Source organism: Euleptes europaea, chromosome 14 (assembly GCF_029931775.1).
Source record: "Euleptes europaea isolate rEulEur1 chromosome 14, rEulEur1.hap1, whole genome shotgun sequence".
NCBI classification, from domain to species: Eukaryota; Metazoa; Chordata; class Lepidosauria; order Squamata; family Sphaerodactylidae; genus Euleptes; species Euleptes europaea.
This window is the reverse complement of record NC_079325.1, coordinates 52346581-52369747: the sequence shown is the minus strand read 5'-3', so window position 1 is coordinate 52369747 and position 23167 is coordinate 52346581. Positions and strand designations below refer to the sequence as shown.

Below are 23167 nucleotides of genomic sequence, written 5' to 3'. Positions count from 1 at the left end.
ATGCCTTTTCTGCCCGTCAGAGGTCACCTCACTCTCCTTGTGCCCACATTTTCCAGACTGTGGCCGAAACAGCATCCAGAAAACACGGGCAAAATGCACAGGGAGGGCAAGGCAACCTCTGACGGGCGGATAAGGCACGCATAATCAAAAGGAAGCCCCGGAGCAGTTGGTGGGGGTGACCGCGGGGAAACGTCCCTGTATAAAAGGCCAGACTATGCAATCCAGTTGTATAGGTTATTGTGTGTATTATACTTGTTTTATGGCATTGTTTTAGAATTCTGTAACCTGCCTCGGGGATGTGGAATGGTATGGCATAGGTCGATCTCATCAGATCTTGGAAGCTAAGCTGGATCAGTACTTGGTTGGGAGGCAGCTGAAGAAGGCTCTGCAGAGGAAGGCAATGGCAAACCACTTCTGCACCTCACTTGCCTTGAAAGCCCCTTGCTGGGTTGCTATAGCTAGGGTTGCCAACCTCCAGGCACTAGCTGGAGATCTGCTATGACAACTGATCTCCAGCCAATAGAGATCAGTTCCCCTGGAGAAAATGGCCGCTTTGGCAATTGGACTATATGGCATTGAAGTCCCTCCCCAAACCCCACCCTCCTCAGGCTCTGCCCCCAAATCCTCCCACCACTGGCGAACCCTATTGATAGCACATAGGTACATAACCTGCCTTGAGAAAGGTGGATGATAAATGAAGTGAATAAGTAAGCAAATAAACAAGGCCTCTGATATGACAGGGTAGCCCATTAAAGTGGGCTTGAAGCGATTGACGATGTGAAGAGATCTAAGCGAAGACATGAATACCCAGGACTTTGCATGGCCTGAAATCACTGAGCAAAACAAACCCGATGTTAAGGCTGCCGTGCAGCTTTCATAATATGACTGAAGGAGGTTTTGCTTACAGTCTGGTTTGACAATTTTAGAACCTGCCAGGCTTCTCTCTTAAAGCCCATGCCAAGTTCCTTCTAAACAGTCCTTTCAACAGGCAATTCCCTTCTTCTCCTTTCATTGCCTTGGCCCTTATCTGTCCCTTCTAGAGATGTTTTGCAGGATGGCATATCATTTGTTGCCTTCCTTAGGTCTGATTCACACATGCATGTTCACTACTATTTCTTCACTTGATAATTTGCATCCAAATATATGTGTGTGTGCACTAGGGTTGCCAGGTCCCTCTTCGCCACTGGTGGGAGGGTTTGAGGGCAGAGCCTGAGGAGGGTGGGGTTTGGGAGGGACTTCAATGCAATAGAGTCCAACTGCCAAAGCGGCCATTTTCTCCAGGTGAACTGATCTCTATTGGCTGGAGATCAGTTGTCATAGCAGCTGATCTCCAGCTAGTACCTGGAGTTGGCAACCCTAGTGTGTATGCAGTAAAAAACTCTCCTGGTATACCCCCTAGAGGGACCTGTCTCATCTTCTGCTATTTCCTATCTATGGAGCAAACGGGAAGAAGACAGTGTGCTATTCTCATGCTACTGAACAGGCATAACCTTGGGGCACGTGTTCGGGGATGCATATTGGTCCATACGGGCTTCCTTACCCTGCAGCTTCACCTCCGCATTGGTGTGGTACAGTCCCCCATGATGAGCCACCATCCGTGCCGCCTCCAGGTGGGCCATGACCACCTCCACGCCGTCGTCCAAGTTCTCCCAGGGCTCAGGGTTGTCTGGAAGGGCCGTGTCCCGCTCCAAGAGGGTGATGAGGGGCACGATGTGCGGGAAGGTGGTATTGGACAGAGGGGATCCTTCTGAAATAGGAGAGCAGAGAATTTCTCTGTAAAGACCAGCTGTCGAGTCATCTAATGCAGCCTTGCCTTGGTTGGTGGCAGCTCTCCCAGGCTGCAGACAGATTCTTATCCCTAGCAGTCACACTGGCAATTCTGAACACGCCCCACTATTAAATACTGTTTTGGAAGAAGAAGGAGAAGAAGAGTTGGTTTTTATATGCAGACTTTCTCAACCACTTAAGGGAGAATCAAACTGGCTTACAATCACCTTCCCTTCCCCTCCCCACAACAGACACCCTGCAAGGTAGGTGGGGCTGAGTGTGACTAGCCCACGGTCACCCAGCTGGCTTCGTGTGTAGGAGTGGGAAACCAAATCTAGTTCACCAGCTTAGCCTCCACCACTCATGTGGAGAAGTGGGAAAACAAACCCAGTTCTCCAGATCAGACTCCACCGCTCCAAACCACTGCTCTTAACCACTACACCACACTGGCTCTCGAATACGGTTGCCAAACAAGCAGAAGAAAAAATCCCAAACCCTGTTGGTATTTGCTTGCAAAGAGGGAAGGCCTATCTCTCTCACCTCAGCAGTTTTTCTTTATTCACCAAAGTACAATTAAAGAGGCAACATTTGCACTGGACGCCATCTCTGGACTCGGCAAAAATTTCTAGCTATGGCCCCATTTACTGCCCCCCCATTTACTGCCCCCCCCAATACAGAGGGTTCCACTTGCAGGCCCTGCCCCTCCTACCACTAGGGTTGCCAGGTCCCTCTTCGCCACTGGCGGGAGGCTTTTGGGGCGGAGCCTGAGGAGTGTGGGGTTTGGGGAGGGGAGACTTCAATGCCATAGAGTCACCACAGAACTCTTGTGTGACTATTTATTCTGCCAGGATTGGCATCAACAAATGAGAGAGGGAGGGAGGGACAAACCCTTCTTCATTCTTCTCAGAGTCATCACAAAGATCAACCTAAATCAAGCCTCTGTTGGTCTTTGGAATATAGCCCCAGATCGAATAAAATTGAGAAAATTGTACACAAACATTGACATCTTTTAAGATCTATCCTCAGTTGTGAAACTTTACCAACATGTGGCTTACGTAAAACTCAAGCCATTAGCAATATAAGTATGCATTCTGACAACTATTCACATCATCGTCTCAATACCTCCCTCCCCCCAGGTCATCACAAATGTGGTTCTGTTTTTCCTTTGAGTTTGCCTATAAAATACCTTCAAGCATCTAGCACTGGCTTCAAATGTGAGCTAAGACAATTTACTAACTGCTCCTCTCGAGGAGTCATTTACACCATTCTTTGCAGTTGTCGCTTAATGTACATAGGGTCCACCACACGTGCGATACGAACTCGCATTGGAGTGCATCGCTCACACATCAGGGCAAAAATCAAAGAAGCTCCTCTTGTGTCACACTTTCTTGAAAAAGGCCATGGTGATAGTGACTTCAGCTTTTTTGTATTATGGCAATTAAAACCTCATCCTTATAACAGCATTGACATGAAATGATCACTTTTGCAACATGTCAGTACATTCACATGTTCAAAACCATGTCCCCACTTGGACTCAACACTGAAATGGATCTTTCATGCTTTCTGTAAGTCATTTTCTTGGGTTACCTTACTGTACCTTTAAAATTCCTGAATCATTGCTAAATCATTTACTTCAGTATATATAATTGGCAGGCAGCCTTGCAAATGTCACAGACTCTTCCTTCCTTCATTGTTTGAACCTATGCGTCCTAGTTATGCTGCGTTGACTGTATGAGAATATATTTAATGGTAAGATATATATAGTTGGCATTGTCTTGTCTTGTTTTTTAACATCATGTACTATCTGTATATTTCTTTTTATTATGACTTATGCACTTTTTTCCAGGCTGATGAAGCCCCCTAGTGAAACGTGAATGTAATCTAGAGACCACGTTCCACACCACAAATCTCCTTATCTATGCCATGGACTTTGGTATTTATTAGACTGTTATTTTGTGCGTTCATCTTTCCTTTGAGATCGCTACAAACGGCTTGGGACGTTTTTTTCAGTTCTGCGCATGACCACCACTGCCAGGCTTCACGTCTGACCTATTGCGCATGTCCTACAACTACTCTGATGGAACTTACCTTTGCTACTGCGCATGACCTACTTTTTCTTGTCAAGTCCTGCTTGCCAACTTTGGGAATTTCTAGAGTTTTCATTGTAATCCCTCTCAATTGGATATTGCTTAGTATTTCCATGGCATTGTAGTTGATATGTCTTGTTGCACTTAGTTGTATATTGTTTGTTTCTATAAATAGTATTGTTTTTTCTTAAACTTAGAGCTTGTGATGTTTTCTCCTTGCCCAGTACCTGGAGGTTGGCAACCCTACCTACCACACATCTTTTTATTTCAAACAAAGTATTCCCTCTTTCATTTTTTGTTATCTCGCCCTTCTTCCAAGGAGCTTTTGATGTCATTTGCAGTTGTCTCGCCAATGTATCTTCACAATGCCCCTGTGAGGTTGGTTAGTCTGAGAGAATTGCAACTGTACAAGCTCACGCAGTGAGTTTCGTGAGTAAGTGGGGGCTGAACCTGAGACCTCCCAATCCTAGTCCAATAACCACAGTTCACACTGGCCATGCGTTGAGCATTGAACCATCTCAGTATGGAACCACTGAGCTATAATTGAAAGGTGTCTCCTGAAAAGACGACTCTGGGTTTATATCCTGATCTCCTATGATTTTTTTTGCCTATTAGAGAATTATTTTGACTCCCCCCTTTTCAGATCAGCATGGTTTAATGTTTTTTATTTGTTTATATGGATTTAAAATGCTAGGAAAATTTGATACATCACTCATTTGGCTAAAGGAATATATATTTAGAATATAAACACATAGCATTGTAAAGAGGGAGTTTAATTCAGTCCTACCAAATTTGTGTTATTTCTCCAAGTAGCCACCAGATGGCATATTGTCACTTCAAGAGAGAATGGAAGAAGATGAAAGGCTTCCGAACTTTGCCAGAAATTGCAGGGTCTGCTTTCTAATCTCCACTGGTACAGTTATCAGTACTGGCAGCATTCCACAGAGCCCTTAGTTCCTTGCAAGGAACCTCTGCCTAATTCTGACCTGAGATGGTAAACCTGGGTCTGGTCTGGTCAGCAGACAGCAGGTTTGCGCATCCAAATGCTACCACACATTACCTCTGCAAAACTTAGGGGCATCATCCATGTGCTAGTTGTTACATTTCCCATATAACAACATATTGCTCTTCTGAGCACCAGGGAAATGCCATTTTGCCATGGTGGATGAGCTCACTGTGGGAGAAAGATATCTGGGAGTCTGCCCCCCATCCTTCCTTGAGGGAGAAGGAAGAGCACGTGTATTTCATGCCCCATACCAGAAGCCCAGATACAGTGGAGGGCGTAAGAGCCAACAAGCTTGCGGAAGCTAAGCAAGTTTGTATGTGGTCAGGGCCCTCTCCTGGGAACTCTGCACGCTCCACTTTGGGTTCCATGACGGAAAAGAAGCAGCAGCATTGGTTTTCACATGCCGACGTTCTCTACCACTTAAGGGAGAATCAAACCGGCTTACAATTACCTTCCCTTCCCCTCCCCACAACAGACACCCTGTGAGGTAATGAGGCTGAGAGAGCTCTAAGAGATCTGTGACTAGCCCAGTTCACCAGATTAGCCTCCGCCACTCATGTGGAGGAGTGGGTTCTCCAGATCAGAGTCCACATCTCCAAACCACCGCTCTTAACCACTACACCATGCTGGCAGGATATCAATATCAAATTCCTAGAAAGGCCTTGATATTTAGTACTTGTTTTGGCAAAGGTCTCAAGCTCTTGAACTGGGTTTCCAGCTCAACATTGTGCATGGGACCTCAGTTCAGCGCTGGATGAAAAAGGGAATGAGTGAGAAGGGGGTTATGGCAGATTCCACTGCATTCCTCTTTCCCAACAACTTTGTCTGTGAAAAACAGGGAAGTGGAAACTATAGAACATGTCTTGTTGCACTGCCCTTTCCGTAATGATATTAGATCCCAATATATTTTTCCCATCCTGTCAGTCTTTCCAGGAAGATCTGAGGAATTCTGTTTTCCTTCTTCTCACAGACTCTTCCCGGGAGATAACCATCCAGGTAGCCAAATTTTGTGTCCAGGCAATTGAGACTAGCAGTCCTACTCCACAGATGGCATCACCCCTCTTTTATAGCCTACTCTTTCAATTTAAATTTACAGAATCATAGAATCAGAAGGGACCACCAGGGTCATCTAGTCCAACCCCCCACACAATGCAGGAAATTCACAACTACCTCCCCCAAACACCCAGTGACCCCTACTCCATGCCCAGAAGATGGCCAAGGTGCCCTCCCTCTCATAATCTGCCTAAGATCATAGAATCAGCATTGCTGACAGATGGTCATCTAGCCTCTGCTTAAAAACCTCCAGGGAAGGAGAGCTCACCACCTCCCGAGGATGCCTATTCCACTGAGGAACAGCCCTGTTAGAAAGTTCTTCCTAATGTCTAGACCAGGGGTTCTCAAACTACGGCCCGCGGGCCGGATCAGGCCCCTCAGGGTCCTGAACCCGGCCCCTTTAAAAAATTGCAGCCGCAAGGTACCCTACACACGGGAGGGAAGAGGGAAGAGAGACAAGCCGCGAGGACAGGAGAGCCGCACCGACAGGGAAGCGTGCGGGGGGCTTGCTGCCTCCGGGCGTGTTTTACTTACGGGGAAGTCTATGGGGAGGCCGTCTTGGAGCTGGGCTGGGGGGCAGGCCGGGTAGGTAAATTTGGGAGCCGAGGCCGGACGAGGCCTCGTTAGGGCAGCGCGGAAGGAGAAAGGAACTTTTTGCAAAGTGGGCGGAATGGGGTGGGAGGGGGGAGAGCGGAAAAGGACGGCTTAAGCTGCGTGAAAAAGGGATCGTGGGATGGGAGGCTCGAGGGGTGGCGCCGATCCGAGCTGGGCAAAGTTAGGAGGGCTTTGCAAAGAGCCCCCCCCCGGGAAAGGGAAACTCCTCGGGGCCCCACCCGCCCGACAGCTGCTTGGCTTTGTGCGCCTTCTGGTAAGAGGATCCTGGGTGCGCATTGGCCAAATGGATTGGAAGGGGCCTTGGCGGGGGGGGGGGCAGGCTGGAACTTCCTGTGGACTTGGCCAGGGCTGGTCGAACCCCCCACCCCACCGAACATCTGTCCTCCCAGCCCCGCTCCTTGCTGAGCTCAGAAGAAGCTGTTCTCTCCACCTCCTTTTCTTTGCGTTGCTGCAACTATTTTCTTGAGCAACTCATAGATCTTGAGTGTGTTTTGGCAGCAGAAGCCCTGTGGAGTGGAAGGGGCAAATCGAGATTCCCCCCCCCCCCTGCAAAAAGCAGGAACCTTGCTGTAATGATGCATGGGAGGTTTTGCCTTGGATTTGCTGCTCTCTAGATGCAAATTCTTCCCTGCCGAATTCTCAAAAGTAAAAAAAAATAAGCCCCCAATGCAGAGTTATGAGAATTTGGATGGGGAAAATGTGCATCTAGAGAGCGGCAAATCCAAGGCAAATCCCCCCCACCCGTATACATGGCCTTGCAGTTTGTGTTAATCGGAAGTAAATCCCTTGCTATTCAGGGGAGCATACTTTTCAGCAATTGTGTCCCCAGAAATAATTTTAAGGGAGGGGGTCACTTAGAGATCATCCTGTGGACCTCTGGCTGACTAGTTGGAAGGGTGTATATTTCAGGATATCTTTAAAAATCAATAAATTTAGGATTCCATATGTGGGGGGAAGCAAACTCCCAGACATGTAACAAGGGCACTTGTTCAAAGCCAAGGGGTGCAGGAAAAGTCATAACTGAAATAAACCTTGTGTAGTTGTTATTACTCTTTGTATTGAAGTTTTTACCAACATAACTACTATGTATAGTAGGGGGGTGCAGTTTTATATTCTTGCATTGAGTGCTAAATTAGCTAGTTACAGAAGAAGAGTTGGTTTTTATATGCCGACTTTCTCTACCACTTAAGGAAGACTCAAACCGGCTTACAATCACCTTCCCTTCCCCTCCCCTTGACAGACACCCTGTGAGGTGGGTGGGGCTGAGTGTGTGTAACTAGCCCAAGGTCACCCAGCTGGCTTCAAGTGTAGGAGCGGGGAAACCAACCTGGTTCCCCAGATTAGCGTCCGCCGCTCATGTGGAGGAGCAGAGAATTGAATCCGGCTCTCCAGATCGGAGTCCAACGCTCCAAACCACCACTCTTAACCACTACACCACACTGTGTCCCAGACACCCATGTCATCCAAGTGCAATCCTTAGGATTGCATCTTGGGTATTTCAGAAAGTGAATCTGGAAAAGTATCATCTGGACAGGGGTCATGAACACCTGAGCTGAGCTTGAGATTCTGGGATACTGGTGTCCAATGTGTGTCCCATGGGCAGATGCAACCTTTCCTGACTCGTGGGCACAGCCTGCCTGAGATTCTTAGCTGATTATTTTTAGCTGTTCAGCTTTTAATTTCATTACATCATGAAATTACAATTACATTATGAGAGCCAGCGTGGTGTAGTGGTTAAAAGCGGTGGTTTGGAGCAGTGGACTCTGATCTGGGGGTTCAATTCTCCACTCCTCCAAATGAGCAGCGGAGGCTAATCTGGTGAACTGGATTAGTTTCCCCACTCCTACACTTGAAGCCAGCAGGGTGACCTTGGGCTAGTCACACTCTCTCAGCCCCATCTACCTCACAGGGTGTCTGTTTTGGGGAAGGGAAGGTGATTGTAAGCCGGTTTGATTCTTCCTTAAGTGGTAGAGAAAGTTGGCATATAAAAACCAACTGCTCTTCTTATTCTGCATCATGAAACTTGGGGCCTTATGAAGAGTTACCGACAAAAAGAAAACAGGTAGGAGTGAATTGCCTGTAACTAACATTTGAGCCATGCCAGTAGAGCATGGGCCCTTGATTCTGATGTTCAGTGACAAATGTTGCCACGTTGGAGTTACTGAGTGGCTAAGATTGGGGATGGATGCATTACGCAAAACCCTGTCGATCATGTTGCCGTCTTTTGGGGGGAAAACTTGCGCACACTGTCTCTGGGAGATGCTGTCCTCTTTAAATTTAGCCTGGCCCCGAGAAATCTGAGTACCAGCAGGAAGTTGCTGCGAAAGGAATGCACATTCAGGGGAGAACTTTGTGCAGCCGTGAGCAGCAGCAAAATAGTTTTTTACAGTGAGAGTTGTTCGACAGTGGAATCGGCTGCCTAGGGAGGTGGTGAGCTCCCCCTCACTGGCAGCCTTCAAGCAGAGGCTGGACAAGCACTAGTCAGGGATGCTCTCTGAAAGAAGCATTCAAATCAAGCAGCCTTACTAATTTCTATGCATCTCTCCCCTCTGAGACATATCTTAATCTCAGGAACCATGCACTCAGAATTGCAACTATCTTTGGCAGCACCTATATCTGTGAACAGACTGTTTCCCAAATGAAACATCTGAAATCTCCAACCAGATCCAGACTAACTGATGAACACTTGCATCACTTGCTACGACTAGCAGTGACAAATATGGAACCGGATATTGACCATCTCATTAGCCCACTGGTTCCCAACCAGGGGTCCGTGGACCCCCCGAGGTCCGCGAGAACTAAATTAAGGTCCGGGAAACAAAGTTATAAACCCATAATAAATTAATATTTTCAATTAAAAGTTCTCTGTTATAAAATATATATATTCCAATATTATTCTAAGTTAAATGTTTAACTAACAGTTATGATTAAAGTTTATTTTCAAATTCTCTGAATTTTTATTTTGAACCTTGGGGTTCTCTGCACCCAACAAAAAAGTCCTCGTGGTCCCTGGTCAAAAAAAGGTTGGGAACCACTGCATTAGCCAAAAGCAGGCCCATACTTCCCATTGAAATATTATAAGTTTATGTTGATTAAAATCGTTCTTCATTTTAAATATTGCATTGTTTCTCTTATTTTTTGTGCACTACAAATAAAATATGTGCAGTGTGAATATGAATTTGTTCATATTGTTTTCAAACTATAGTCCGGCCCCCAACAGTGTTTGAGGGACAGTGAACTGGCCCTGTTTAAAAAGTTTGAGGACCCCTGGTCTAGATGGAAACTCTTAATTTCAACCCGTTGGTTCTGGACCGACCTTCTGGGGCAGCAGAAAACAACTTGGCACCATCCTCTATATGACAGCCCTTCAAGTACTTGAAGATGGTTATCATATCACCCCTCAGTCTTCTCCTCTTCAGGCTAAACATACCCAGCTCCTTCAACCTTTCTTCATAGGACTTGGTCTGTTAATTTATTTATTTTAATTCCTTTGCCTTTCATATATACATGGAGCTGGTTTCGTATCGAAATGAAGACTGACTGACTGAGAATGGGGTTGGGCAGCCCCCTCCCGATGCTTGCCTTTGCCTTCGTTCAGGCTCTTTAGAAAAGGCTTCAGTTTCTTCTCATAGAGGATGGCGCCTTCTGTGTGGCGTTGGCGTAGAACCATCCAGGTCTGTTCCAGCCGTGAGATCTGAAAGCAGAGCAAAAAGGAAAGTGTGAGATGGGGGGGGGAGCATTAGGCAGACCAGTTATGTTCTAGTGGGGTTGCTGGCGAGTCACCCTATGGCTGAAAGCAGTGCTGCCCATGTCGGGATGCAAAGGAACCATGCACCTCCGTGCTTGAAATTTTTAAAGGAGCATTGCGCAAAAATTCCCTGTGGGAGGCAGTGCTCCTCGGTTCTAGTGGTAAGAATGAATGGGATTTACACAAGCAGTTCGAAAAAGAAGAAGAGTTGATTTTTATATGCCGACTTTCTCTACCACTTAAGGCAGAATCAAACCGGCTTACAATCACCTTCCCTTCCCCTCCCACAACAGACACCCTGTGAGATAGGTGGGGCTGAGAAAGCTCTAAGAGAACTGTGACTAGCCCAAGGTCGACAATAGGAAGAAGCTGCCTGGATGTTTTGGAATCCCTGTTCTTTAAAAATCTTTGTCTGAAGACTGGGCTGTCATCTACTGGGGATGCAAGCACTACAGGCTGCATCCAGACATCACAACAAACCATGGTTTGATCAGTCTCCGGTTGTTACAGCATCTGAATGCAGAGTTGTTGCTCAGCACCAGACTGGGGCCTTTTAGACAGGGTTGTTTCCCCACGGTCACCCCCACTGCTTTGGGTCTTTGTGTTGTTTATGCGTGCCTTTTCCACCCTTCAGAGGTTGCCTGAATTTTCCAAATTCTGGCTAAAACAGCATCTGGAAAACACAGGCAAAATGTGCGGGGAGAGTGAGGCAACCTCTGACGGGCGGAAAAGGCATGCATAAACAACACAAAGACCCAAAGCAGTCGGCGGGGGTGACTGCGGGGAAACATCTCTGCCTAAAAGGCAAGAGACTGCAAACGAGGGATTGTAGCTGGCTTGTTAAACATAGTTTATACTAACTGTTGTGTGGATTCACACAACTACCATTTGTTGATCAGACAATCCTGGGGTGCAGACAGCAGTGCAAGGTGGACATCCTCCTTGCTTAGAGGCAAGACAGGGTTTGTGACACAAACAGGGATTTGCTAGATTCAAGTCCAGTTGCATATTAGATACCAACAAGATTTTCAGGATATGAGCTTTCAAGAATCAAAGCTCCCTTCGTCAGGTATCTCATACCTCAAAAATCTTGTTAGTGTCTAAGATGCTACTGGAGTCAAATCTAACTGTTCTGCTGCAGAACAACATGCCAACCCTCCAAAACCAGGATTTGTTACTTATGTCTGATAGACTAAGCAGAACTTGTTGCAAATGGCACAGTTCTTTATGATGCCTGACTGCAGAAGCCACAGCATCTGACCTCTTCAGGGAGGGGGGCTGGTCGAATCCAGTGGTTCTCAAACTCGTTGGCGTGGAACCTGCTTCTAAACTTATTGTACTGTTCATGCTGCCATGTAAGATACTGTGAAATGCTGTGCTTAGTGAAAGAAAGAAAAAGAAGGGGGAGAAACCTCTGATAGAAGACAGAAAAAAGGTGCACAGCAACAGAGGTTGTAAGGCATATATCTAACAACTTGAAGCTACTACACAATTATACAAAATAGTAGTAACAAAGGTTCAAAGAATTATTTATTATTATTATTTATATGTTACCTAAGATTCATAAACCTGCACGACCCCGCCAGGTAGACCTATTGTGTCAGGGATACTGTCACTGTTGTGGTTTTGTGTTATATTATCAACACTTTTGTTTTTGCCAATTATATGTATACTGCAATACATATACTACCATATTAATGACTATGTATTTTTCCCCTACACCAGTTGCTGCTTTTTGTCTCCGTTTGAGTCTCAGTGAGAAAGGCAGACTATTAATAAGGTAAATAAACAAGGATCTGATCCCTCCAGGCTCTGTGGCAGCCCAGGGTGAGGGAAGGCCTGGGGCTGACTGAGAACCTGCCCCCCCGCCAAGAAGCCACCCCCCGGCCATCGGGGAGGCAGCACGCTGAGGCTCCCGGTACCTGAGTCATTTCGAGTGCATTCATCACGGCGGCGAAGCTGAACATGTTGCCCATGGTGCCCTTCAGCTCTGCAGCCAGCTGGATGGTCTTGTGGAGGAGGGAGGCCCTTTCCTCCATGCTGCCTGTGCAGCCCAGGATATCCACAGCGATCATGATAGACATGGTGTGGAACCTGAGGTGAACGAAGAGGGTTAGACAGAGAGATGGCTAGCCAGGAGACCCAAAGGGGAAGAGGGCACTTGCCGGCATCCACTTCTTTACCCCCCAAGACCAGGGTTCCCCAACCTTTTTGAGCCACAGTGGCCAACCAGGGACCTCTAAGAAGCCCACAAACAAGACTGCAGCAGCATTATTAGGGTTGCCAAGTCCCTCTTCGCCACTGGTGGGAGGTTTTTGGGGTGGAGCCTGAGGAGGGTGGGGTTTGGGGAGGGGAGGGACTTCAATGCCATAGAGTCCAATTGCCAAAGCAGCCATTTTCTCCAGGTGAACTGATCTCTATCGGCTAGAGAGCAGTTATAATAGCAGAAGAGCTCCAGCTAGTACCAGGAAGTTTATCGTAAATATAAGTTAGCCTGCTGTATAGTAGCTTAGTAAACAAAAAAAAGTAAAAAAGAGAAAACAATATAATAATGCAATATTACTATATTTTTATGCTAAATCTAGGCAACAATATTGAAACATATAATGAATTTATTGTATATAAAGTAAAACATTCAATTGAAGGCAACTCACAACAAAGTCCATGTAATTGTAACGCTCTGTTACTTCACAGGCGCTTGGACGTTGAAATTGACAAGAAAGCGAAAACAGAAGAAAAAAACTGTCTTCAATACAAGCTATAAGAGGCTTCTGACTGCAATCAAACGCTCCCTTGATACAAGTTAGAGATACATTCGCAAGAACTTTCTTGTCAATTTCAAAGTCCAAGCGCCTGTGAAGTAACAGAGCGTTACAATTACATGGACTTTGTTGTTAGTTGCCTTCAATTGAATGTTGTACTTTATATTCAATGAACTCATTATATGTTTCAATATTGTTGCCTAGATTTAGCATAAAAATATAGTAATATTGCATTATTATATTGTTTTCTCTTTTTTACTGCAGTACCTGGAAGTTGGCAACCCTAGTGCAACAGGACCCTGCATGCTGGTAAGCAGGAGCAGGCACAACCCTTGTGTTTTCAAGCCTCTCTTTGTGGCCCCGAGGACCGGAAAGTTGCTTTTTTTAAAGTGAAAGCTGAGGTGGTTGGAATTCCGAGTTCGATACCAGACTCCACACTTGTCCTGCCTTTGAATTCAAGCAGTGGGGGGACTGAGCTGGCACAGCACTGTACAGCAGGAGGTGCCCGTCCACCAACCCTCTCCCGGTTCTCCCCTTTTTTCCTATCAAGATGGCCCCAGCACCGTACCTTTCCAGCAAGTCAAGGCGAAGTTGATGTCCGTGGGGCAGGGTGAGCAGCTCCATCCCCGAGCTCACCCCCATGAGCCTCTGCATCTCCTTGGTAACACCCAGTATCCTAGCAACCTGCCACAAAAAGAGAAAGCCGTTTAGTCTCTCCTTGGATGGAGGAGAAGGGGAATCACCGGGAGCTGCAGAGGAAATTTTTTTCAGGCTCAGATGCATAAAACATTGGGGGACAGGCTCAGGAAAGAAAGGAATCCTCTCCTGACTGCAACGTCATCAGCTTCAGCCTGGGAAGAGCAGATAACAGGCTGCCCTGGACGGGCTCGGGGACAGACTGGCTCAGGGGACCGCTCCGGCATACGGCTTTTGCAGCTCGGTAGGCCGGCTGCCAGAGCAGCCAAAGGACGGAAAGCCTTTGAGCAGCCAAGTCGAGCGGGCCTCCCGGACGGAAACCCCAAAGCCATAACCGCTGGCATAGCTGGAGTTAGTTGCCCGTCTTCTTGAAAAACAGACCACGTGGCTTGCCTGCCTATGCTTACTTCTTGACAATCCCTCATCTCTCTAGAGCCTTCTTTCTAGCCAGGTTAACCGCTAACCCTTCTATGGTTATGCGAGGCAGCATTTTGAATTTACCATACTCAGAAAGGACTTGTCCGTGCTCTTCTGGTTCCGTCGACTCATTAGCTCATGTGCTCATGGAAGTTCGTTTCTATGAGGATCTTAGAGCACGATATATCTCTCCTCTTTTAATACATAAACCCAATGTCCCTGTGTCTGATATAATGCCTTTTTAATTAGGCGACAGGGATCCCAAGGCTACACTGGCAGTGGCAAAAACGAACTCAGACCTTAGATCCCTCAAACCATGGATCAAGGAGCTTCTAAGGGATAAAGGAAAGGAAAGAAAAACAGACCGCTGAGCAGAACCACCACCTTCCCCCTTACCAGGCAATCCACTTTGGTGATGTGCCTGGCGAGCGTCTTCGCATCCACCTCTGCCAGGAGCTCCTTGACTTTTTTCAGGACGGCCATTTCCAAGGGCTTGTTTTCCAGAGGGATGAGGAGGGAGTGGAAGATGGCCGGGTTGAAAGAGGAGGTCCTCTCCACTACAGGGACCACGAAGCCCGGAGGTTCCTGACTGGGCCTCTTTCTGGGCCCGGCCTCCACCTCGGAGCCGTTCAGCGTGAGCACCCCCTTCTGGCCCTCGTCCCCCTTTAGCCTGTCCACGTAGCTCTTGGCTGGCACCTGCTTGCCGTCCTGAGTGGACCGTTCCCAGCTGACCGGGGACGGGGGGTGGAGTTGGCAATAGTGTCCTGTGTCCGGATCGCTGTAACTGCTCACGGAGGGAGAAGGAGACGCCCGGGAGTACCCGTGGGAAGGGGTGGAATGGGTGCTGTCGGCCTGCTCGGCCTTGCCGTTGTTCCCTTGGCACAGGTGCGGCTCGCTGGATCTCCTGATGACGGGGGAGCCTGGGGCGAGGCTGCTGCTGGCCTGCCCCGCTTGTGGTTTTAGCCGTGTAACTACAAAGAGAAGGAAAGAAGAAGCAGAAGGAGGAGGAGTTGGTTTTTATATGCCGACTTTCTCTACCACTTAAGGAAGAATCATACTGGCTTGCAATCACCTTCCCTTCCCCTCCCCACAACAGACATCCTGCGAGGTAGGTGGGGCTGAGAGAGCTCTAACAGAGCTGTGACTAGCCCAAGGTCACACAGCTGGCTTCATGCATAAGAGTGGGGAAACCAACCTGGTTCACCAGAGTAGCACCCACCGTTCATGTGGAGGAGTGGGGAATCAAACCAGGTTCTCCAGGTCAGAGTCCACCGCTCCAAACCACCGCTCTTAACCAGTACACCATGCTGGCTCTCTTGCGATCACAGGGCTGCACATTGCAGGGACATGGCACGATCTGAGTGAACACTGGGCTGGGAGTTCTGTGCAGGCACACACCCACGTGCGCAATTTCGTCACACGCTGGGAACTTGTGTGCCAAGGTGGAGCTGGAACTTTTTTTCCCTTTTCTTTTTTTTGGAAGAATGTTATTAGGCAAATGTGTCTCAGCAGCTTACTTTTAGGCTGTAATTCAATTAAAGGAATTTTAGTAGATTAATTGATTTAGTAGATTAACACGTTTTTAAATTGGTTAAAATCTACTTAACTTTGCCTCTGTGAATAAGACAATAATTTTGAAGGGAAAATGCTGCTGCTGCTTCTTCTTTTTGCTTGCTTTTAGAGAATGTCATCTTTCAAGAGGCCTTCCCTCCTGTGTAACAGCAAAGAGGAAATTCCACTCCTAAGGTGGCACCGGCCATTTTTAAAATGTGTTACCAGCTGAAAATGGGGAGGGGGGCATTTTTAATCAGTCAAAGGGTTTTTAGTTGATTTAGGTTATTTTTCAGTTTGTTGAATTACATTAAATTGACTTTTGAAATAGTAGAAAACTTGTTTTTTGTAGGGGGGGGGATATATTCTTTCGATCCATTTCTGTACCCAGAGTGGGAATAAATTCTCACATTCATAAAGGGCACACAATAAAGTCCTCAGGGAACTGGTCACATGACAGAATACCTCTAGGAGTATTGTGTGTTTGATCGCGCCCACCCTCCATGTCACAATCGAAACTAGCCCATTGAAGGGAGGGTTTCCCATGCTGTTGTCTGTTCCCTTTCTCTGATATTTCTTATTTTATTTTTTATTTTTATTTTTCAAATGTATAACCCGCCCTCATCCCCAGCAAGCCAGGCTCAGAGCGGGAAACAATTAAAATACATAAAATACATAAATAAAATCATCAACATCATTAAAACAATAATCTCAATAAAACACTTATATTCAGGTGGCCATAAATTTACCCAGGTGCCACCATGTAATAGGATACCAGCAGTTCAACCCCCCACATATTTCAAGAGTGGGGGAGCGGGATGGGGAGGCCAGTTATGATGGATCCTCTCGTGGCTGTCCTCAATATCTCCCCCACCCCTTGTTACAGAGACCAGCGGCTAGACTCTGTGGGTTGAGTCCTGCCTACCAGTGCTGTAGGCTGGAGTTGACGGGTTCTCAGAAATAGGAGACATCGGGGAGTGGAGGTCTTGGATCTGGTCCACACTGACCGCGCAGTTACGGATGATGTCTCGGTGATGTGGTAAGGAGACACTGAGCGAGGGAGAGAGAAAATGTCACTCAAGAGGCCACGACCTACTGGCATAAGGTTTCCACAGGCTTACAAGCCTCACAGTTGCAGTTGTGAAGTCTCCAAGAATACGAAGCCCCGCTCAGCTAGTAAGCCTCTCTGACATCACAGCAGGTGAAACCAAAGGGGTTTGAGCTAGACACTAATATATACACATCCTGAAATGCTGGACACCATATACAAGGTGTCATGTTTTAAGGCACATGGATAAACTATTTTAACATAAAGCCACATAGAATAAAAGGCTTTAATATATTTTTACCTTGTACATAGGGTTGCCAACCTCCAGGTACTAGCTGGAGATCTCCTGCTATTACAACTGACCTCCAGCCAATAGAGATCAGAGCACCTGGAGAAAATGGCCACTTTGGCCATTGGCCTCTATGGCACTGAAGTCCCTTCCCTCCCCAAACATCGCCTTCCTCAGTCTCCGCCCCAAAAACCTCCTGCTGGTGGCAAAGAGGGACCTGGCAACCCTACTTGTACAACATATACGTCAGGATGTGTATTGTAAAATTCTGTATGTATGACCACTGAGGAAGGCCTGTAAAAGGCCGAAATGCGTCTGGTCAGATTTTGGTCATTTCATGAACTAACATCAACTGTTATGTGTTGGTAATATTTGTAACTATGTTTGTGCTTTTTAGGAAGCCTGTAGATTAGGCCCTGCGTTTTTAAGTACAATTGTGCACAATATATAATAAAAATAGATTTATTGGTTGCTATATTCGATAGCGTGTAGCTCAACCCCTTTGGTTTCCCCTGAGTTTTAGGTTGAGTTTCTTTGTTCCCCATTTTCTTCAGTTGTGCATCACAGCAGGTGAGCCAATGGCAGTCTAGCTAGCTCTGTGATGTCAGAGGAGATTCATTAACAGCCGTTTGCAGCGCAAACTAGCAAGCAGATACATAACCAAGCAACGTTACCTCGTCGGGCACCCTTCGCCCCTTGTGATCTTGTCAGCTGTCAATCCATCCGTCATGGTGATGCTCCTTCGCTTGATGTGGCCCCCTTTCTGGCTGGAGTGGCTGTGCGAGCCACTGTGCTTCCCATTGGCAAGTCCATAGCTGGCCTCCAGATAGCGCAACGGGAAGGTTCGGTTGATGGGGCAGTAGAAGATAGCCCCGCTCTGCTCTGAGACTGGCTTGCGGTTGCCCACGTAGAACCGCACCAGGGCTGGCACATTGTCAAAGCTCTCCTGCTCAAAGAGGTACTGGATGTGGGTGCGGCCCTCGCTGGACTTCACCATCACCTTGTTGATCTTGAAATGGAGGGCCTCGTTCCGCCAACGACACGTCAACACGTAGTCCCCCAGGCTGGTCAGCGAGTCGCGTATCAAGAAGTCCCCGTTTCTCTGCACCAGACTCTCCGATACCTGCAAGACCAGAGGGAAAAGCTGAGGCATGTGTTGCTCGTCTGCGGTGCCCTAGAAAAGGCCGCCCAGGAACGTTCAGATTCTTTTGCCCAGTTCCTCATTTGAGGCTGCTTCCACACGGGGTTTTTTCTGCACTTCGGCTTCCAAACTGCAGAGCTTTTTTCAGAGCCGAAAACGCTGTGCTCTCACCTGGCTCTCACTGTCCTTCCCCTGTTCTCAGCACACTGTTTCCCAAACCTTCTTTGCTCCCATCTTTTTGGGAAAAGTGCAATCCAAGCGTATTTTCACATCATCCGGACAAAAAACTGCATTTTCTTGTCCTGCAGGGATTCTGCCCACATCAGAACCATTTCCCTGTCAGTAGCTCCTGGCAGACACCACTCCCTCTCCCTGTTCTATCAGAGGTTTTTTTTTTTTTAAGTTGATAATTGCCATAGCGCTATAATGCGATAGCAATTATTCATGGGGGAGAGCCCTCAACAAGACCTCCAATGACATGGTGGTGAAAAATACAAAGAAAATCAAAGTCACAAAGGGTTGATAGAGGAAAGTGCACAGACAATGCCTGTGTGGCATCTCTACTGCCAGAGTGTATGGTCATTTATGCAAGGCTGTTTCCCCACGCTCACCCCCGCCAACTGCTCTGGTGCTTCGTTTCGATTATGCATGTCTTTCCTGATTGACAGAGGTCGCCTATCTCCCCCAGCGTGTTTCCTCATGTTTTCCCTGTGTTTTCTGGATGCTGCTTTAGCGAGAATCCGGAAAACATGGGCAAAACACGCAGGGAGAGTGAGGCGACCTCTGATGGTCAGAAAAGACATAATAATTAAAACGAAGCACCGGAGCAATTGGCAGGATGACTGAGAGGGAAACAGCCATGCATAAATGACCTATATCTTTGCATTTGCAGTGGCAATGAAAGCAAATTGCAGAATCCTTGCACTGAGGAAGCAGCTTTGGTTAATGACTGAAATGAATGCCAGGGTTCAGGCTTAGAACAACATGTGAAGGCATAAGAAAAGAACCTCTGAACATGTTTAGAGAACACTACCTTCTCACCATAATCCACATTCCTGAAATTAAACAATCTGAGGCTGCTTTAAACCACAGCATTTCTCTCTTAGAAATGAAACACAGAGAAATATACATTCTCTGTGGCACTGATAGAAATTTCTACCCCTGGTTATCACCACTGGCTTCTGGCAGTCTAAGGCACAGACGCATCCTTGACAGGAGAGGAAGCAGTCCAGAGCCATACCTGTATGTGGAAAGCTAGTCTGTCTCCCTGACAGCTGGTTTTCTACCTGCAGACACTTCTCAAGTACGACAAGAGACAAGCAGAGACAAGTCCCTTTAATGGGGCAGACTGAAACCCAGTTGTCTATTAATTTTTTTTGCAGGGGTGTCAATTGATTAGAATGTAAGACCATAAGAAAGGCCATGCTTGATCTGACCAAGGCCCATCAAGTCCAGCAGTCTGTTCACACAGTGGCCAACCAGGTGCCTCTAGGAAGCCCATAGACAAGACGACTGCAGCAGCATTCTCTTGCCTGTGTTCCACAGCACCTGATATAACAGGCCTGCTTCCTCTGATCCTGGAGAGAATACGTATGCATCATGACTAGTATCCGTTTTTACTAGTAGCCATGAATATCCCTCTCCTCCATGAACATGTCCACTCCCCTCTTAAAGCCTTCCAAATTGGCAGTCATCACCACACCCTGGGGCAGGGCGTTCCACAATTTAACAATGTGTTGTGTGAAGAAATACTTCCTTTTATCTGTTTTGAATCTCTCGCCTTCCAGCTTCAGCAGATGACCCCACATTCTGGTATTATGATTAAGAAACAAATGCATCTAAATCTTTTTCTTTTTTCTTTTTTTTGCATTCTCATACCGATGGAAGGAGATGGGATGACAAACACTTTGAGAGGCATGTGTGAATTCAGTTTTGGCCTCTGAAGCAAGGAATTCATGAGCTATCTGACTGAAGGGCTGACCCTCACCTCCCGGGGGATGCGCCCATGATACCAGGCATGGCTGCGAAGATCTGTGCTGCTGAGTTTCAGTTCCTCTTCCAGCTCCTTGTGAAGCTTCTCCGGTGACGAATCAAGGATGTACTTCTCCTTAGAGAACTGCAGAGAAACAGAGACAGAGGACTTCAATCAGCTATCATTTAATCTATTCATCTGAAATATTTACAGGTCGTGTTGCTGTTTAAAAACTGCCAGGGGCAGATCACAGCCTCCACTTAAAAACACCAATGATAGGCATTAAAATAAAATCAATACAATCACTGGTTAAGATGACAAAAGTAGAAAAGGACAGTAAAGCATCTTGAAAGTGCAACAAGAATAGCTTACAATGGTAACCAGCGTGGTGTAGTGGATAAGAGCGGTGGTTTGGAGCGGTGGACTCTGATCTGGAGAACCGGGCTTTGATTCCCCACTCCTCCACATGAGCGGCTGAGGCTAATCTGGTGAACTGGATTTGTTTCCCCACTCCTACACACAAAGCCAGCTGGGTGACCTTGGGCTAGTCACGGTCTCTCAGCCTCACCTATCTTACAGGGTGTCTGTTGTGGGAAGGGGAAGGGAAGGTAATTGTAAGCCAGTTTGAGTCACCCTTAAGTGGCAGAGAAAGTCGGCATATAAAAACCAACTCTTCTTCTTCTAACCATATAATCAGTGGCAAAACAACCTCAATACAAAAACTGGAGGCACAATTGTTGTTCAAAAAAGGGGGTCAAGGCAGGAGATGTTCAGAGGTGGTTTGTCATCGCCTGCCTCCACGTCAGGACCCTGGTATTCCTTGGTGGTCTCCCATCCAAATACTAGCTTACCAGATCTGATGAGATCAGGCTGGTTTAAACTACCAATATTTGGCAAGCAGTCCTTGTTTCCATTGTCTCTTGACAAACTTGGCATTAGGAATCTTACAGTTGCCAAAAGCAGCTCTTATTTATTAATGCAAGTAGATGAGGCTGCTTCTGCCAAAGAGTGGGGGCATCTGCGTTTCCTCCAGAGAATTCACCCAGCGGTATGAGAGCCGCTGGCCTGGCAGTGCGGGAGGGAAAAAACAGAGGCAGCAACTGCCACGGGTTCACCGTGCCTTGTTAAAGACAAGGGTTGGCTCCGCTGCGCCTCTCCCCGCTATTTGCCAGGGCAACCAACTGGGTCAACAAGCTCTCTTCCGGACGGGCTTCCCGGTTAACCAGCCGCTAGCGGAGCGCTCCGCCATCTGCACGTGGCTGCCAGGATTACCGCTGACTGGGAAGGAGGCCAAGTGTAAACAGACCTGTCAGCTAACATGAGCTGCGAAGTGGTTTCTCCTGTGAAAGGCCTGTCAGTAGAGGAGGTTGAGCTGACAGGGCAGTTGCACGGCTACCCGACTCAGAGGCCGCACACCTTGGCTGCTGTGTGGTGCGGGTGTGAAAGGGGGGAACGAGCACCTTGCCCATTCTCTTCCTCCCAGCTGGGCAGCCTGCCATTAACTCCTGACATGTTTCAGTTGTTAATTTCAGATATCTCTGTGCCCACCTGGACTAGTAGGTTAGACAAAAGATTTCCCCTTCCTACAGAGCATGGTTCCCAACCGAAGAACTAAGTTAAGGTCCCTGAAACAAAGTTATAAACCCATAATAAATTAATATTTTCAATTAAAAGTTCTCTGTTATAAAAATATATTCAAATATTATTCTAAGTTTAATGTTTAACTAACAGTTATGATTAAAGTTTATTTTCAAATTATTGGAATTTTTATTTTGAACCTTGAGGTCCCTGCACCGAACAAAAAAGTCCTAGTGGTCCCTGGTCAAAAAAAGGTTGGGAACCACTGCTATAGAGGGACTGAAAGCTGCAAGGAATAGTACTTGGAAAGCAAGCTGTAAACAATTACAAAATAAGATCTTAAATGAGGATTGGCCCTTAGTGTTTAAGAATGCAAATAATAAATGTTCACTTTGCTTCTTCCAGATACTCTTCAACAGAACTATCTCCTTGCCAAACTATTTCAACTAGTTAGAAATTCATAAGTTCAAATGAGCTTTCTTAATGGCAAGATGTAATGCCCTAGTCTCAGACGAAACACAATAAACTTACTGCATTTTGTCCGGGTCAAATAGACTCCCTAGCCCACATGTTTTAGCATGTCCACAAAATAATATTGCACGAAATAAATATATCACTCCCTGGATAAAACAGCTAAAGACACTTTCTAAGAAGCGGGTGCTGTGTTATCTGCTGTCAAACAGATCGGTCAATTGCATGAGAGATGTGGCAACTTTTCTCTTTATAGTGTCAAGGAAAAATTAAATTTCATTTTCCCTTTTTAAAGTGAGAAGTGGTTGATGGCTAGCCAGTAGCTGTTAAAGCTAGGGAAAGGAAAGAATACCTAGTTCTCCGTTGGGACAAAACCTCCCCCAGGCCCATCCGCCTCTCCATCTCAGCAACCAGAGCCTGACATCACCAGGTTATTTCGGTCTATCAGGAGAGTCTCAGTAGGCTGAGGACACGGTGATGTAAGCTTGGCAGAAGCCGGCGGGAGCCCATTCAAGGAAAACAACGAGGGGGGGAGCCGAGGCTCTTGCTGGACAGGGGAGGCGCGGAATCCTCAAGTAGGTGGTGTGCGATGCAGAGGCCGCTGATTCAACCCCCCGCACCCCCACATCCCATTACCACAGAAGCTGCTTCAGAAGGCAATAGAGAACCCAGCAAACCACAATGGCTTGTAAAGCACACGCTGAACGAGTCAAGGCTGAACTTCTGCTTAATATTTTGAAGCTGCAAGAAAAAGTAGCTGTGAGGCATCAGCTTCCTACATGTGCACCGTCTTTTGAGCATACCTCCTAATAGGCCCTTGCCTATTTAGTTGTGGAACTCCCTGCCCCAGGATGTGGTGATGGCTGCCAACTTGGAATGCATTAATACGGGAGTGGACATGTTCATGGAGGAGAGGGCTATTCATGGCTACTAGTCAAAATAGATACTATTCATGATGCATACCCA

At 46.9% G+C, this 23167-nt stretch overlaps 1 protein-coding gene across 1 annotated transcript in view; it reads right to left on the bottom strand.

Moving 5' to 3' along the window:
• The window catches only part of SH2D3C (SH2 domain containing 3C), a 39515-nt gene that overhangs the window by 525 nt on the left and 15823 nt on the right, over positions 1-23167 (bottom strand). The window contains exons 2-9 of the mRNA XM_056860256.1: positions 20168-20296; positions 17714-18162; positions 16628-16752; positions 14548-15122; positions 13607-13722; positions 12199-12370; positions 10111-10222; positions 1541-1747 (exon numbers count right to left, since the gene is read on the bottom strand). Of these exons, the coding sequence (XP_056716234.1) occupies positions 1541-1747; positions 10111-10222; positions 12199-12370; positions 13607-13722; positions 14548-15122; positions 16628-16752; positions 17714-18162; positions 20168-20296 (1885 nt within the window). The remainder of the gene's footprint in view (positions 1-1540; positions 1748-10110; positions 10223-12198; positions 12371-13606; positions 13723-14547; positions 15123-16627; positions 16753-17713; positions 18163-20167; positions 20297-23167) is intronic.